Below are 17,694 nucleotides of genomic sequence, written 5' to 3'. Positions count from 1 at the left end.
TATAGCCTCCGAAAAGATAGCAATTTTTCATACAAAATTGACGCTATCTTAATTGACCCTTTGTAATCAAGGGACACCTGCTAATTATCTTTCTGTGTGTCTCGAGTATAGTGGTTCTCAACCAGGAGGGTTTGGGGAATTTAGAGTTTCAGGGGCGAGGGTGGTGGCCTGACCACAGATTGGCAGGCTCAAACTGGCTCTAGGTTACACAAAATGCAGTAAAATTGGTCCGCTATACTGAGAGGTCACGCTGGGTATTTTTCTGATTAGCAAGGTTGAGAACCACCAAACTAAGATATCTGTCAGAGCTTTGAAATTAAAGATTCTTTGATTTTGGTTGATGTGCTGATATCGGTGCATTTATATTTTCACTTAGCAAATTTTAAGATTTCCATGCCATCATTCATTCGTGTTAGATATAGCAGAAAATATTGCAAATTGAAATAAATAAATTATCATGTTGCTGGTCTTTCGTAATGATAAATATTATGTTACGGCTTATTCAACTATAGACAGATATCTGCGAATTCAAAAATGCTTAATTTTATTAATCTTATAACCCATATGGTCACTTCGAAGTTATCGCTCGATAACTCTTCATGGACAATTAACAAGCCTTTCATCATTTTGCACTGTAATTTAATTTGCAGATATTACTGTAGCTTCAGTGTGTCTTGACTGCCAGGACCCAACCAAAATCATTATTCTTTCGGTAATTTTGAGTTCTACTGAATAATACACTTTTTCCAGGTTAACATCGAATTTCTCGATTTTTTCCAGAAGAAAGATCTTGAAACTTTGATAAAAAAAAAAATGTATTACGTCAAAGGTGAGAGGAAAGCGTGTTGAACTATTTACGCTATAATCTTTTTAGGTAATGAAAGCCACTTGTACCATGAGGTTAGTTTATATATAACGTTACATTTTTCTTTCAGACTTCACACATATATTTGAGTATTTTCTTATGTATACCGAAACATTTATAGACTCTTCAATTATACACATCTTTATATATATATGCTGCCTATATCTTAGCTGACTTAATGTATATCATCATACCATCTTCCAATACGTTTCTGTACTATATTATTATATATATATTATTATATATATATGTATGTGTGTGTATTATTATGGAGATGTCTTTTCTTATGGAACAAGCACCAAAAGCCATTGACTTGAAACTACTCAAGTAAGAAGAAAAAGCAATATTGCAATCATTAAAAAAACTAATCAACAAATAGGGCATAAGTAAATAAAAAGAGAGGAAAGTGAAACTGTAGAAGGTTTGAAAACTTTGGTTACATTCTCATTATACCTAGAGTAGAGGAATTAAAGGTGACATCTAAGACAACCCAGCAGGAATAATTAGCTGCAGTGTCCATTCAGCAAAACATGATTGAAACGAGAGAATATTTTACCCGTCCCAATTAAACACGAAGAGCCCCAAGGAAGGTAAATTGAAAATGTATTGTACATTAAATTTATTGTACACTAAAAAGCTTAACTGAGCATCTGTGCATTTTTAAATTTTTAACTAGAGGTTCATTTAAGAAAGAACTGGCATTTCTTCATAGGTATGTTGAGGTATTATTTCCTCCCTCGCATTTTGAAACAGTTGAGAACCATTTAATGACGTCAGCGTATCGACCATCTTCAGTCCTCTTTGCAGAGTTCCTGTTTGCCAAGAAAGAATTTTATTATCATTATTTTTATTACTATTATTATCAGATTCAAAATGAGCAATCCTTCCGGAAAACAAGCTAAAAAGGCCAGCAATTAACAAGAAGAAAATAGAAAGCAGAGAAATGAGAATAATAAATTAGTAATAACTAAATCAAGATGGATCAACAAACAGAAAAATGTGTACAAACGAATATCATAAGTGTAAGTCAGGGAAACAAGGTCAGAGATGAATAGTGCTTTTATATGCCATTACAGCCTCCCATACACTTGCAAAAATCGGCAACAATTGTATTGCCAGGAAAACCTTTTCAGTTTCACTGCAAAGGGGGTCATAGTATTTCAAATTATCTATACTTTTCTTGTTCTGCATGTCACAAAAGCTGTGTGATCGGTGCACTGCAGTTCATCTGAGATGCAGTTATTTCAAGAGATGAGAAAGCTTTAACAAAACAGACACGAAAATAAAAGGATAACCCACCGTGCAAAGTATTTAATTTCCACAACTTTGAAGCTTAAAATGTTGTGTCCTCTTTTAGTATGAAAATTCATTATGGTGGAATTACTAATACCATTGGTAAATTGATTAATATGACCTTCGGATATGAATTTTGTCCAAATGCTTATTCAAATTCACTGGAAACCGGCCCACTGCTGAGAAGGAAAGAGAATGAAAAACACATTTTTGTTCATGAAGTAATTTAAGTTCTACTGGCAAGTCATAACAATGGTTTCCTTTTTAACTAACCTGTCTTTCGAGAACTCCGTTGGGGCTAGATGTAGCTTGCTGCACAGGTCACAGACAAACGGAGAGAAAGGAAATCCGGACTCTACCACATAATCTCTCTTCCATTTGAAGTAACTGCAAAAACAATCATTTATGAGAAAGATGTTCTTGGTTAATGGATTAATGAATTCTTGATACAGTAAGTGTCGTACCATTCGAATAAAACTGGCTGCGCTGTAGGAATCATTATGCTGTGAAATAACTGGATCAGAACTTCCAGACAAACTGCAAGAATTCACAAACGTAAGGTTTTTCCTGTGCTGCATTGCAGTATCCAGCAGTTGCGGAGACTGTACAGATAATGAAGATGATCTTACCATCGATACGTGTTGCAAAGTCAAAACTTCCGCAACAATTGTTTTCAAGTGTACTTTACGTTTAACTGAAAAGAATTTCAGGGGTGATTACTAACTTAAGAATTATGAAAACAAGAACACACACACTGCACACACACACAAACAACACAACACACACGCACATATCTTCATTATATATATATATATATATATATATATATATACATATATATATATACATATACATATGAATGTCTTTTATTACTGTAATAGAACAGTATAATATGAAGATAAAAGGCCCGTAAAACACTATTTGAACGCTGCAACCATATTTGTCGAACACTTCCTTCTGTGCCCCTGTTCGCTGGGAAAATATGGACAGATGATGTGTTACAAGAATATATATACAATGCATATGTAGGTACGGCAGTAAGTCTCTTTAATGAGGCCAAAAACACCAGGGAATAGCTTAATTTTCATCTTTCCTGGGTCAACGGTCACCTGCATACCAACACCTATATATGCTTTGTATTTATACTCTTGTAACACATCATCTGTCCATATTATACCAGAGAACAGGGGCAAGAAGGATGTGCTCAAAATATATGGTTATGAACGTTCAAATAGTGTTTTATCTTTTATCTTCATATATTTATATATATATATATATCCATATATCCTATATATATATATATATATATATATCATATCATTTTCTCTAGTGTGCTGCTTAGGAGCATGTCCACAAACTAGTCTGGCAGCCTCTAGGCAGTCCTACTTGTGTTACATTTCCATAACATACAAAGTCTTGTCAGTAAAGTGATTATCTTGCTCTTTGCCTTTTTCACTGCAGACTCAGGTAACCCCGGCGTGGCCCACTTGACTTAGACCTAGCAACACTAAGCCATGCCTAACTACGAGGTTTTATACTATATGGTCTATTCACATATTTGCCACAGGGGCCAACAAAGGTGCTTCATCATGTTCAGAACCGAATTTTGGCTCTGTAGGGAATGGTGACAATTTCCTCAAGGCTGACCTACAGTCTCATATATCCAGACCGACTCAGCAGGGAATGGCGAAAATTTCATCGAAGTTAGCATACCATCTCATATATCCAGACTGACTCAACAGGGAATGGTGAAAATTTCATCATAGTTGGCCTACCATCTCATACATCCAGACTGACTCAGCAGGGAATGGTAGTAATTTCCTCATAGTTGGCCTACCATCTCATATATCCAGACTGACTCAACAGTGAATGGTGAAAATTTCATCATAGTTGGCCTACCATCTCATATATCCAGACTGACTCAACGGAATGGTGAAATTTCATCATAGTTGGCCTACCATCTCATGTGTCCAGACTGACTAGCTGGGAATGGTCAAATTTCGTCATAGCTAACCTACCATCTCATACCTCCAGACTGACTCAGCAGGGAATGGTGACAATTTCCTCATAGTTGTCCTACCATCTTATATATCCAGACTGACACAACAGAGAATGGTGACAATTTCCTCATAGCTGACCTACAATCTCATATTTCCAGACTGACTTAGCAGGGAATGGTGAAGATTTCATCATAGCTGGACTACCATCTCATATGTCCAGACTGACTCAGCAGGAATGGTGAAAATTTGGTCAAAGCTAACCTACCATCTTACCTGTTAAACAAAGTGCTGTTGTTAGCCACTGCTCGTAGATAAGAGGCCAGGGCTTTAGGGCTCTCAAAATCCCTGGCATTTATGAAGGAGTGGTTGGGCGCCACTGCGGAGTAGTTTCCTCCACCAAAGACGACAGGAATGGCATCCATCTGAAGAGCCTTAAAGAACTTCTCAGTGATGTAGTCTTCGCCTGTCGTGGGGCGAGGGTGTGACATCAGACGACATTGTTGAATTTACTCTGCTAATATATATATATATATATATATATATATATATATATATATATATGGCTTATATATATATATATATATATATATATATATATATATATATATGTTGGTGCTATATATATATATTTCATATATATATATATATATATATATTATATATATATATATTGCATATATATATGTATATATAATATTTATATATATATATATATATATATATATATATATATATATATATATATATATATATATATATATATATATGTATATATGAATGTATATGTATCTGTTATGTGCATGATATTACCATCTAAGTTCCTTATACGTAGATGAAGTTATTTAATGCAATCATTCTAACGATATAAAGTCATTATGATTATAGTTTTTAACCGTGAGCCTAAAATGCCTATTGCTTGTAAGGTACCCATCCAAAGAACAAAATGCCCATTAATTAAAATGAGAAAAATAATTATAATTATTGACAAATCAACAAGAGACCGATAGATGCGTACTTGACAATTTTTGCCAAAGTCAAAAAGTTGTAGAAATTTTTCTAGGTACGTTGGGGAGGAATTGCAGGCTCTCTCAAATTCATAAGCATCAATATCCATAATGGTGCCAGGACAACTGTGGTACCTGGTAAACACTAAAATTGGCTGGCTTACACAAGGAATTCTCGAAAGCAAAGTAGAACATATAGGAATTCATCAATTTGTAACAATCGCTTTGTGCTTTTTCCTTTTTCAAGTTATGAAGAATCGTCCGTTGTCCGCACTTGAGAGGTCCGCAGCCTCCGTAGATGTCCACGTTTTCATGTCTACAGCAGGAAAAAATAGATAAAATATTAAGAGATGATCATGCTGATGCAGTTGGCTGTATTTTAGTATCTTCTGTTGATCCATCTATGTTTAATTTTATCAACATTTTATATATCTGTTCACGGGTGTGTAGAGTAACTAGTGCGAAAGGAAAGTATTATGGAGCTAAAGTGTACCTCGCATAACCTACGGTTATGTGCAAACATTTCCCAAAGTTCTCGTGGTTACTAGCTTCATTGATCGTCAGCTTATTTCAGTACTTTTGAACAGGAAGATGAGATCTATATCAAACCATTAACAATTTATCGTAGCCATAGCAACTATCAACAACCAGCAATTATAATTATTACTTCGGTTATATCTCACAGGAACGTCTAGATGGCTCATTCTGCCCTCGATGTTCCCGCCAGTCTTCTCGGTCGCTTAGATGCTATGCGGAGTTCACCAGCTTACGGCTGAGCCGATTTAATCGACATCACTTACCATTCACTTCATGACTGTGAAATTCTACCCCTTCTTTAGTAATTCCTGAATCAATCCACTGGCCTCTTTTCTTGCCCGTTTCGGTCTCTACCTCATAGAGCAATTCATCACGGAGTCACGTAAATATGGAGCAAGCCAAGAAGGCCATAAACTTTCAGATTTATATATATATATATATATATATATATATATATATATATATATATATATATATATATATATATATATATATATATATATATATACATATATATATATATATATATATATATATATGTATATATGCATACATATATGTGTATGTATGTATATATACTGTATATAAATATCACACATTACCACAGGTGAAAAATAAGAAACGGGGTGTAGGTCCTGACCGGTTTCGACTTTATTTCCAAGCCATTCGTCTGTGGTAATGTGTGATAAATGAATCACGTACAAAAGTGATAATAATCATATATATATATATATATATATATATATATATATACACATACTACCCTCACTTCGTAACATCTTACCGCTGGAACTCGCTGACAAAATCCTCCCTCTTGGAAGGAGTAACGCATTTGCTCACCATCCAAGATGCAAATTTTTCCTCTCGTTTCTCGGCCCAATAATCTCTGTCTGGAATGAAAATTAAGAACTTTTTCCGGCTCTTTATTAGCAAGATGTGTGATATATAAGTAGATAAGCGTAATGATTTATTTGAAATAAAAATAAACTATTCTCGTTTCCCTACGCTTATGTTGTAAAGCAATATTTGATTTAATGAAAGATCACGACAAATTACGTGAATGATCTTAGTATTTAATTTCTCACGAACTTTTCCAGCTTCGCCTCCTTTCTTCTTCACGGGATTCTATTTGACGAAAAGATGAGACGCATACACAGTCTCTCCTTCTCTTTTTCTCTCTGTATATACACAACATATATATACATATATATATATATATATATATATATATATATATATATATATATATATATATATATATATATATATATATATATATATACAGGTACATATACATATACATACAATGTGGACATAGAGAGAGAGAGAGAGAGAGAGAGAGAGAGAGAGAGAGAGAGAGAGAGAGAGAGAGAGAGATGTAATTTCTGCCTATAAACAGATGGAAATCACATGGACCAACAAGCTGAGGAAGTTTAATTTTAACATCAATTTCAATATCAGCATTTTTATATGTACCCGCATGTTCGCCCGAATCCTTTGTCTCCTGGTCCCGTTTACGTACTACGCCATAGGGCGTTACCACGTCGGATTCCCTGTGGTAGGTCATCGTCCAGTCGAACACGCCCTTGCTCTCCTGTGGGAATGCCCAGGTAGAGTCTGGAAGATATGTATATATATATATATATATATATATATATATATATATATATATATATATATATATATATATACATACATATACATATATATATATATATATATATATATATATATATATATATATATATATATATATGTTTGTCTGTGTGTGTTTTGGTGAGTGTGATTCCAGAAGTTTGTAAAATCTAATTTTCCTACAAGGAATTGAATTGCAATTATTTTCAATTCATTTTTAAATTTTTGGTAGGATTTACATTAACATCCGTTTGAAAAAATCAAAGTTACTGATAGCGTTTTGGGTAAAAAACGGATCAAGTAGATTCATCATTAACTAACACGCAGAGCCCCATATAAAAGGAAGTAATTCCAAGCGTGACATTCGCTGAAGACGAACCATTAGCAGAGTAGTGAATGATGAACAGAAACTACAAACGCAATGCATTATTGCCCTAATACTATACTGTCCTTCTTGCATTCTGATACCTTGTTATCTATTTACCTATTTATTAATTCATTTTTTTTATTTTTTTAATAAGTGGTATCTCTTCTGTCTGTATTTCCCTTTACTTGCTCCTGCTCCTTCCTAATGAACACCATATTCTTCGGAAGCTTGAATTTCAAGTCTATGGCCCCTGTGGGCTTGTTCCATATGAATAGGTATCATCTACTGAATAATAATAATAATAATAATAATAATAATAATAATAATAATAATAATAATAATAATGTTGTTAAAACCCTTTTCTTGTGCTATTGTTACGTCTAGCAATGCCGCTAACCAGTGTCACTTTTGACCTTATAAAGACTCACGGGTGGACGCCTCCATGTTGAAGAGTACCCAGACTTGCTCGGGCGGATGGGTTTTGGGTAGAGGGTAGCGACCAACATCATAGAACACAATGGCATCTGCTGACTCCATCCTCCCCCTTCCATAGACTATTTTACACTTGTGAGGGCACTGTCCCGCAATCTGCCTGGAAAGAAAATGTCCTCAGATTGCCAAAGGGGAATTTAGGGTTTTTTTTATAATGTGAGAACAGTGATGTGGAAGAAGCTAAAAAAAAAGCTTTTAAGTTGTTGAGTAAACTTCCACCAAACAGAAATAAATAGAAGCTAAAAAAAAGGCTTTTAATCTGTTAAGTAAACTTCCACTAAACAGAAAAAAATAGAAATAAAAAAAAAGACTTTTAACCTATTAAGTAAACTTCACTAAACACAATAGCTACTGAAATAAATAGAGGCTAAAAAAAGGCTTTTAATCTGTTAAGTAAACTTCCATTAAAAAGAAGAAATAGAAGTTAAGAAAAAGGCTTTTAACCTGTTAAGTAAACTTCCACTAAACAGAATAGCTACAGAAATAAATAGAAGCTAAAAAAAAGCTTTTAATCTGTTAAGTAAACTTCCACTAAACAGAAAAAAATAGAAATTAAAAAAAGACTTTTAACCTGTTAAGTAAAATTCCACTAAACAGAATAGCTACAGAAATAAATGAAAGCTAAAAAAAGGCTTTTAACTTGTTAAGTAAACTTCCACTAAACAGAAAAAATAGAAGAAAAAAAAGGCTTTTAACCTGTTAAGTAAACTTCCACTAAACAGAATAGCTACAGAAATAAATAGAAGCTAGAAAAAGGCCTTTAGCTTGTCAAGTAAACTTCTACTAAACAGAATAGCTGCAGCAATAAAAAGAGAATACCGGAGAAAATGAGAATTGCTGTTGAGTAAAAACGGAAAATAGCAGTTAAAGTAAAGTTAAGCGGATCATAAAAAATCTACAGTATACATGAATACCAAGCAGTTGAAGATAAGGCAGAAAAATGTAGGCGAAAAGACTTGGCATAATTCAGTTTTAAGCAGATCATATTGCCATCTTTCCAAAAGTCCCTTTCTGAAGAATCAAAAGACCATAATTGATGAAATACACTTTGAAATCTTAAAACCTTTCCTCTTTCGGGAATTATGTTTTCTGTCTCTCGGGCACAGATAAAAAGGGCACTGAGATACCAGTCCAGCTGGTGCACATAAGAAGAGTATTCACATTTACCGCAAGGTGAGCATTCATGATTAACTGGGTAATCGATGCTGGGACCTGCATGCTTTAATGCAAACACATTGTGTTTATGATATTTCTGGTTACATATGTAAAGTTAATGAAAATGTACACATTAATAAACGCTATAAAGACACACACATTCATATGTGTATATCTATCTATCTATCAGTCTATCTATCTATCTATCTATCTATCTATCTATCTATCTATCTATCTATCTATCTATCTATCTATATATATATATATATATATATATATATATATATATATATATATACTGTATATATATAAACTTCACTGTGTCCAACAACTATTAACATCAAAGTTTTGCAGGTTCATAAAAAATCACTTATATGATGAGGCTGCTGTCCCTATGCCCATCAATATAATATATACCAGAAACAGCGACCAAAGGAGCAAATAACCAGCAAACTTACACACACACACACACACACACACACACACACACTCTCATACACACAACAAATGATAAAGTTCCATGACGGTGGATGAGTAACAAAAAGCCAAGAAAAACCATCAGCTAGATTGATGATGCAGATTTTGATAACGAATGACCAACCTACCTTGAAAACAACCTCGCCCAGTCTTGTTTATTCCAGCGTCCGTAAGGGGACCAGATCAGGATGGTCTTTTCCTCATTCTTCTTTTTTTCTTGGTGAGGACCGTTTTCAGTCCTAGCATCAGCATCGTGTGTTTCCCTCCTTAAGAGAAATATAAATAAAACTTAACGTTATTGTAAGGGAAGCAGCAAAGTTTGATGCAAATACGTATACAGTACATATACAGATAGGGAAGCTAAGACTTGTTTGAACTATAAGGAGTCCAGTGTTGCATGAAAAGCATGAGTATTTCTGATGGTGCATATTTAGGTTAAGGGAGATTTCTTGTTTTCGGTAGTTTTAGGTCATGGGCAAGTATACACATAATATATACATATACATATAATATACTTATGTATATATATTTCAGTATGTCGTCTGTAGTAACACGGAACTATTACCCATCGTTTTGTACAGTTATTGCCCGTTCTTGTTGCTGTTTTCTTCCATATATCGTCTTTCAATTGTTACCTTCACTGTTAGTGGCTGATATACGACAATACATCTATTGGTTTATATCTAAGTAAAAAACGCAACAATGTGAAGGCCATCACATATTGTATGGTCGAGTCTCTGATTAGAATGGATGATTTCTATCCTTAGCGTAACCTGTCCCATTTCAGGGCTTCGATTGCTTAGACAGTTGATGTATTGCGATACTGAGATGTCCGCTGTTTCACGAGGAACATATAGACTTATATTCAGCGTTGGTCAGATGTTCCTTCCCTCCGTGGGGAATTCACCGTTTCTCGTTACAAGTACGTGATCTGGTTATGGTGGCTGAGGGTTCAGAGAGAAGTTGCTATGTAAGGTTCACAAGGCACGATCCTTCATTCGGTTATTATATTTGATTTTACTTCTTTTGGTAAGATACGTTATGGTGCATGACAATTGTTAACACAACAATGAAAGACCAGAAAAAGATATACAAAAAGTTATATAAAATATGATAATGATTCCTAGCAACCAATAGTAATAGATCATTTCTCTGCTAACGTGTATTCCCTAAGACATATGGTCTACAAGGAAATATACCGATATGCTTTCGTTTACATAAAAAACCAAAGCAAGTACCGTTGCAACCATATCTATGGTTTAAACCCCTCTCAGCTTCACCGACGTCTTAATTTCAGTCAAAATGGCCTATCTGTATTTTATATAATGGTAACAATAATAACATATATAAATATATATATATATATATATATATATATATATATATATATATATATATATATATATATATATATATCATATATCGCATGTGCATGGTTTTGCAAACATATATGCAGGTATTTGTAAGACTTAAAGACTTGTTATCGTAACTAGATTGCTATCAATACTCACCGCATGTTTTTACCACCTGGGACTGAGTCTGCGAGAAGATGTACGATAATTACCAGAGCCAACACCGCGACCAATTGAAAGAAAGGAATCACATTTTTGCTGATAAGTCTACGTGGATTTAGCATTCTCTTCACCAACATCTCGTCTCGCAATTTCCTGAAACAGAAGATCACTGACAAGAGGAATAATCTAGTTTGATAATCCCCTCGATATTAACACCAAAAGCGTCAGTCGAGGTCACGCTGTTCTTTTGGAATGATAAATCCCTTTACTGAGAGGAGGCTTTGTGAAGCTAATTGATAAATTTATCATAATCCCTCGAATGCACGATTCCTGTGCCTTGCAGGACATTAATTACTTTCTTTCGTAGTTAGTTTATTAGTCTATTGTTGTTGAATTATATGCATTCCTTTGTACTGTGACTTTTCTTATTACTTATAGATACTCAGTGATACTGGTTTTATTTTTTGTTATGCAATTTCAATTGTGGCCCTTACTTTTTGCTTTTTATATTTTTTATGTATTTTAAAAATTTAATTTATACATATAGCAATCTATTGTGCAGGGACTTGCTAAACATATGCTTAACTTTCAAGCCCCCTTCGTAATCTTGTAGACGCCTTGTTCCTCAGACTAGTTCTCAAGATTCAGATCTCGTATCTCGCTCTTCTAGTAATGAAAAGTCCGCTTTATTAAACACCAGAATTAATGTAGCCTACCCTTTTAGAATAAGCAAGGTAAATATGAACACGTAATTTCTTATAAAAATCAGACTATATCTTTTATGTTGTCTACTGTCACTGAACTCCGTCCACGCTATCATATGACTGACATACATGTAACATCGGCCTAGTGCCCTAGTCTTCCACTTTGTTAGCTGGTCATTAGAGATGAAAGTCGTAGTGTTCGCAGTGCAAAAATGCACACTGGTGGCTTGGTCAGGAGTAAGGCCCATGTATCAGAGTGTCAGGAACAGCGTGAAAGAAGGTAAAATGTTTCACCGGATTTGGAAACTCTGGCAAAATTTAAAAAACTTGGAATCGGGTGGAATTTGGTGGTGAACAGATGGTGATATATTGTCCATTTACAATATTTCCACATCCGGTCTCCTAAATTATCCACACCAGCAAATTGTGAAATGTGACGTATGTGATTAAAAGTCAGAGGTAGGCAAATATCCTCTACAGCAGTCGTAGTTGGTTTTGAACAAAGGATGCGCAAGTATTGTTTCTTTTTAGTTTTTAGTTTTCTTATCAAGGTAATGGATTAACGATGTCAAATTTTAGAATTAGAATGATATAAATAATGACATTAATTGGAATCTTCTCTATGTAAGTCATCATAATTGGTTTATGAATTGTGGTGAAATTCCCTAGTGGTGAAAGTAGAATGCCAACACCTGGCAACCCCAGGGATCCCTCCCCTGTCACAACCCTCCCTCCCGGGTCCCCAGTTCATGTTTTCTAGTGATGGTACAGTGACGTATGGAATCGTGTCTCCGCCCTAGCTAATTGAAAACTTTATTTTATGTTGGCATTACATGAAGTGTTGAAAAGAAATTAAGTTTAAGAAAAAGTGTCGTTTTACTTATTAATTATTGATTAGAAAGAAAATGGGAGCCATTCAGAATCTGTGAGCCTCCGGTTTCAGTGGATGGCTTGGGGCAACCAACCGTTCGTTAGATAATGGATGTTCTTACGCCTCATTTTACTATTTTAGTACTCTTATATTCAAGCAGAGTCTGTCTATCTTATATAATTCCGGTGACGCCTTTTGCTGTCTACAGAGTCCTGAGAGCTTGAAGGTAAGAAAACCTGAATAGGCAGACTTCAGCTTGTGACCTAGGCCGATTATGTCTACAGTATTCCCTTAGCCCGCAATGTAGACCTAATAATTGACAATAATTAGGGTTTGTATTTTTTTTACGACAATGATGATAATAATTATAGTAGTCATGGCAGTAATAATACTAAGACAAGTAATGATGATAACCAACTGGCGATAACAGCAAATGTACGGGTTGAAAGCTTTTTGCTCCTGATGAGAAGAGCCAGTGTGAGTGCTGTGTTGGCAATGTTAGTTGAAACTAATTCATTCTTTGTCTTTTCTCATTATCACGTTTAGTGCAAGCCTCATACCAATTTCACTTGTGACATATCAAGCATTGCTTGCTTTCAGAAGTTGGTAGAAATCACGTCAAGGCTTGGGTAAGGGAAAACGTGGTTAGGCCTATGTTCCGAATGGAGGAAGACTGTTGTCTTTTCTCATTATTATACTTAGTCTAATCATTATACCGATCTCACTTTCGAAATTTCGAACATTGCTTGCTCATATAAGTTGATAAAAATTATGCCTTAGGTAAGGAAAATCCTGGTCAGGTGTATGTTTCGAGGGGAGGGAGGGAGCTTGCAGCCGTTTGCTCCTAAGGTCTTTAAACTTTTGGCGGGAGAATATAAAGACCGGGTTACATGAACATCATAATTAAAACATGCTGATGTATAAAACCGTACAGAAATAAACAGTCCAATACAGTCGTTTAAAAAATGCAAAAATAAAAATTTCATTACCAATGTAGTTTGTCTTGTGTGAAGGTGAAGGTTATGACAGGTTAGCGTAATCGTCGAGTCCATCACGGCGTTACCGTAAATGCTAGCCTGACGATTTCATTTTTCACAGCGATTCTAACATCAAAACCTCATTTAGAATTTTCTCTGAAACAATATTGCGGACTTTTGCTCACGTTCCACAATTCATTGTCAACAAACGCCGAGAGAAATACTTTAAGACCACATTAAAGCCCAAACTTCTAATATCGGTCTAATGTTATTATGGCTGTTGGCATGAGCCGGGGCCTTATCATTTCGTTTTTTAAACATCTGGAGTTATACTTGATAAAGAGATCCTAGTTACAGTTGTTTATTATTCTGAATCTTATGTTTTAGTCATGGAGTTAGGCTAGACTAAATTGAGGCAGCACACACGTAAATGACAACAGAGAAACCAGTCGGAAACGCCAAATCGAAGAGGGAAAATTTCCAAATAATTATCTACAATATTTCATAAGTAAGTTTGCCATTTTCGTGGAATTTTATTCAATAAGCGATGATGGCGCTGGGAGAGCCTCAGCAATGATATATGTGCATGTTTGCATTTCATCATGGGTCTTCCCCAGCGCTTTCGCTTATTTGAAATTCTGATTAAAGACAAATACTCCCATTGGGGGTCTGGTTTAATGATATTGGCATTAAAAAGCTTTGGAAAGGTCTGTTACGATTAGATTAGTTCATAATGTTGTTATTTGTCAATATTTGACAAATTTATTTTTGCAGAACATTCCTACAACGTAACTTATGAAAAGAATATACTGTAAGTTCGGGATATTTTGTCAGGAGTGATTCATTTATGAGATTTTAATTCCAACATGTGAAATTATGACATCGAATATACCCGCATATATAATGCATACATATCTAGGTATACTTGCAATACACACACACACATATAATGCAAATATATGTATGCATGAACACACACACACATATATATGCACATGTGTAGCATGTACGCGTATATATTTGCATGCGCAGACATACATACATATATACATACATAGATATACACATCTGCAATGTGTTTATATATATATATATATATATATATATATATATATATATACATACACTGCACCGTTTGTGTTGCGTTGCAATTCGTATCACATTTTTTATTTTATTATAACATTGGTGTTTTTGTATAAGCAAGTGGCGCTCTGATTTGAAAATCCGTTCGTAGTTAATAACGTTATGATAGTTTTTTGTGACCATCATGTATTTATTTACTCTGCAACTAGCCCGAGGCAATTTGGTGTCTATCTTGGACTTCATTGCCCAATAAGCCGAGAATGTGTGTGTTGCCTCTATCCGATTTGTATTACCATAGGCAATGATTCATATAAAGAAAGCTCTAGTGTGACGCTGGGCGTCAACTCGGACATCGAATTAGCCATACTGCTGAACTGTCTGGACTTATATAGGCCTAGGATAACCAACCACTAAAGCTGTGAGAGGACGGGACCGAAGTCGTGGCATAACTAACCATATCCCTAGCTTGATAATAAATAATACTGCCATGACCCGGTAGAACATTTTTTTTGCAAGCAGCCCTTGGCAATATTATTCATTATCAAGATGAGATTTCCAAGTGGCCGCCCGTTTACTATAACCACATCCCATCATGCACTTATTCCGCCGTGTGTGCGATGATGGGGATTTTGTGCCTGACTCTATGTTAGACATAAGTAATAGTATGGACAGGGCTTCAAAGATTGGGAGCTCATTTCATGAGATATTTGGTCTGTGAAAACGTTCCTTTTACTGTATTTTTAGCGTACCTTTCAGTTAAAATTATATTTCAACTGGTGTCTTTACTGTCAATTTGTACTTGTATGACCAGTAGGTTGTCCAGTAGCAACGTTTGATGTCTTGTTATTGTGATTTGATAGTGGAAATTTTAAGGATACACATTGTGTCCTTTTACCTGTGTAATTTGCGTCACTTTAAGCATGGTAGGTTATTTTGTTTGTGGAACTGGGTGGCATTTGCAGTGTCCTTTTGCTGTTAATTTAGTAGTATAGAGACATTCTCTAACATGTTGAAACTGAGAATATCTGTTGACTGGTAAATAAAACGATGTGTGGAAGTCACCATCCAGAGGTCAAGCCGTTCGATCGACCATTGTAAGGGAATCTAGTTTATTTACGTGATGTAATCTGCGTCGTTAAAGAAGCATGTCTGTAACCTGTTAAGGGAAAAGTCTAAAAAACACACTATTCTTGTGGACGGAGCAGCCATGGCGGCCTCGGTCCCTGCACCAAAAAAAGCCGTGATATAATGCATATGACACACACATTTAAGAAACCGTAAGGTAATAAAGTCGATGGCAGAAGTTAAAGCGGTATAAACAAGTCAGGACAGGCGTAAAATGCAACGCCTAACTTACGAAGTGTAAAAACAAGTCGGGGTTAAGATCCATCGTCAAGGTTGCCTTGGTTGAAACTGAACTCGGGTATTTAACGTATTTAGGCCTATAAACAAGTTACCATAATTAGAAACAATCTGTGCTTCCCTTTTCGCTGTTATAAAACTGAGGGACATAAAGGCGAAGTTTTACTCTTCTCTTTACTTCTTTGTTATTGTCGCTTTCATTTTTCTCCTTTTATGAAATGGAATTATGACCGTGATACGATTTTTTTTTTTTTTTTTTTTTTTATTATTTTTGCTGCCAGTACTTACTGAAAACACCTATCCTGAGTACGGTGACATGTAAAAGCTTGTGATAAGTACCTCGTATGAAGTAACATCCCTCTGTTAGTTATGTAAAACACATGATAGTTTTTCGGAAAACGCACTAGCACTTCCCCGGGGAACGTCAGGCCAAGACTGAATTACCTATATATGTACCAAAGCGAACATCTGCTGAATGCTCCGACGCCATGATTCGATAGGGAATGAGACATATTCATCATCTGCTCATAAGTGTTAGTTATCGAAGTAGATTGCAAACTACCTCAAGACATCAGTTGTAAATACTGTCTTAGTTATACATAAATACATTAGAGTAACTTAGTAAACTTATAAAAACGATTGTAACTTTGCCTAAAACTGACATGTTTATGCACAGATGTTCTCCTAAATTTATTCACATAATCTGCTACATCGCTGGAGGGTCTGAGCTATCATAAGACCAAGTGTGCTCTACTACACCCTATTTAAGAATCGCGCATATACTGAAGCACACAGATTAAATAGATTACACACACACACACACATATATATATATATATATATATATATATATATATATATATATATATATATATATATATATATTACATTATGGAGGCTACAATTTGGGCACTCATATTTCATTGTACTTAGATTAGATTTGTACAAATTATGACTACACTAGCCTACATTGTACTGTACTTTCTGAGAAAATTTCATGCAAATATCCTCCTAACTTTTTTAGTTATTGCCACTTCTTAATTATTTTTTTTGGAAAATTTTGAGATTTCCAGAGCAGCAAGTCTTGAAAACTATAAGTCTTAAAAAATTTAAGTTTTATACAGATTATTATATGCATATGAAAATATGAATTATACCATTGTGAAATTTAGAAGGGTATAAAAACCAAAACTAGAAACTTACTGAAAATTTCCAAAAATACACCTAAAATTTTGAAATTACGCCATTTATTGAAAAAAAACCAGAAAAAGTGAACACTTTAAAACCGTACAGTTTTAGATATCCGTCAAATACAGACTTTTCTTTATACGGTACATTTTTTTCTGTTATGAAAAATA

The 17,694-nt window shown here is 34.8% G+C and overlaps 1 protein-coding gene and 1 long non-coding RNA gene across 4 annotated transcripts in view; one reads left to right on the top strand and one right to left on the bottom strand.

Moving 5' to 3' along the window:
• Positions 1-1,295: 1,295 nt before the first annotated feature.
• On the bottom strand, positions 1,296-17,068 carry LOC136849198 (alpha-(1,3)-fucosyltransferase C-like). 2 transcript variants are annotated; one of them, XM_067122327.1, is made up of 10 exons: positions 16,625-17,068; positions 11,337-11,492; positions 9,954-10,091; positions 8,130-8,293; positions 7,176-7,316; positions 6,484-6,589; positions 5,327-5,478; positions 4,432-4,621; positions 2,432-2,545; positions 1,296-1,677 (listed from the first exon to the last, which is right to left on the bottom strand). In XM_067122327.1, exons 1-10 carry the CDS (start codon positions 16,690-16,692, stop codon positions 1,572-1,574), a joined length of 1,335 nt encoding a protein of 444 aa, XP_066978428.1. In that variant the 5' UTR covers positions 16,693-17,068; the 3' UTR covers positions 1,296-1,571. The 2 variants fall into 2 exon arrangements, with proteins under 2 accessions (XP_066978428.1, XP_066978429.1); XM_067122328.1 differs by having other exon boundaries at positions 16,676-17,019.
• Positions 12,508-17,694, top strand: part of LOC136849200 (uncharacterized) — a 353,201-nt gene continuing 348,014 nt past the window's right edge. For both annotated transcript variants that reach the window (XR_010856257.1, XR_010856256.1), the window contains exon 1: positions 12,508-13,140. This is a non-coding gene — a long non-coding RNA (uncharacterized lncRNA). The remainder of the gene's footprint in view (positions 13,141-17,694) is intronic.

This window comes from Macrobrachium rosenbergii, chromosome 20 (assembly GCF_040412425.1).
Source record: "Macrobrachium rosenbergii isolate ZJJX-2024 chromosome 20, ASM4041242v1, whole genome shotgun sequence".
In the NCBI taxonomy this organism is placed as follows: Eukaryota; Metazoa; Arthropoda; class Malacostraca; order Decapoda; family Palaemonidae; genus Macrobrachium; species Macrobrachium rosenbergii.
Note: the sequence above shows the minus strand (reverse complement) of the source record. Positions and strands in the feature narration are given on the sequence as shown.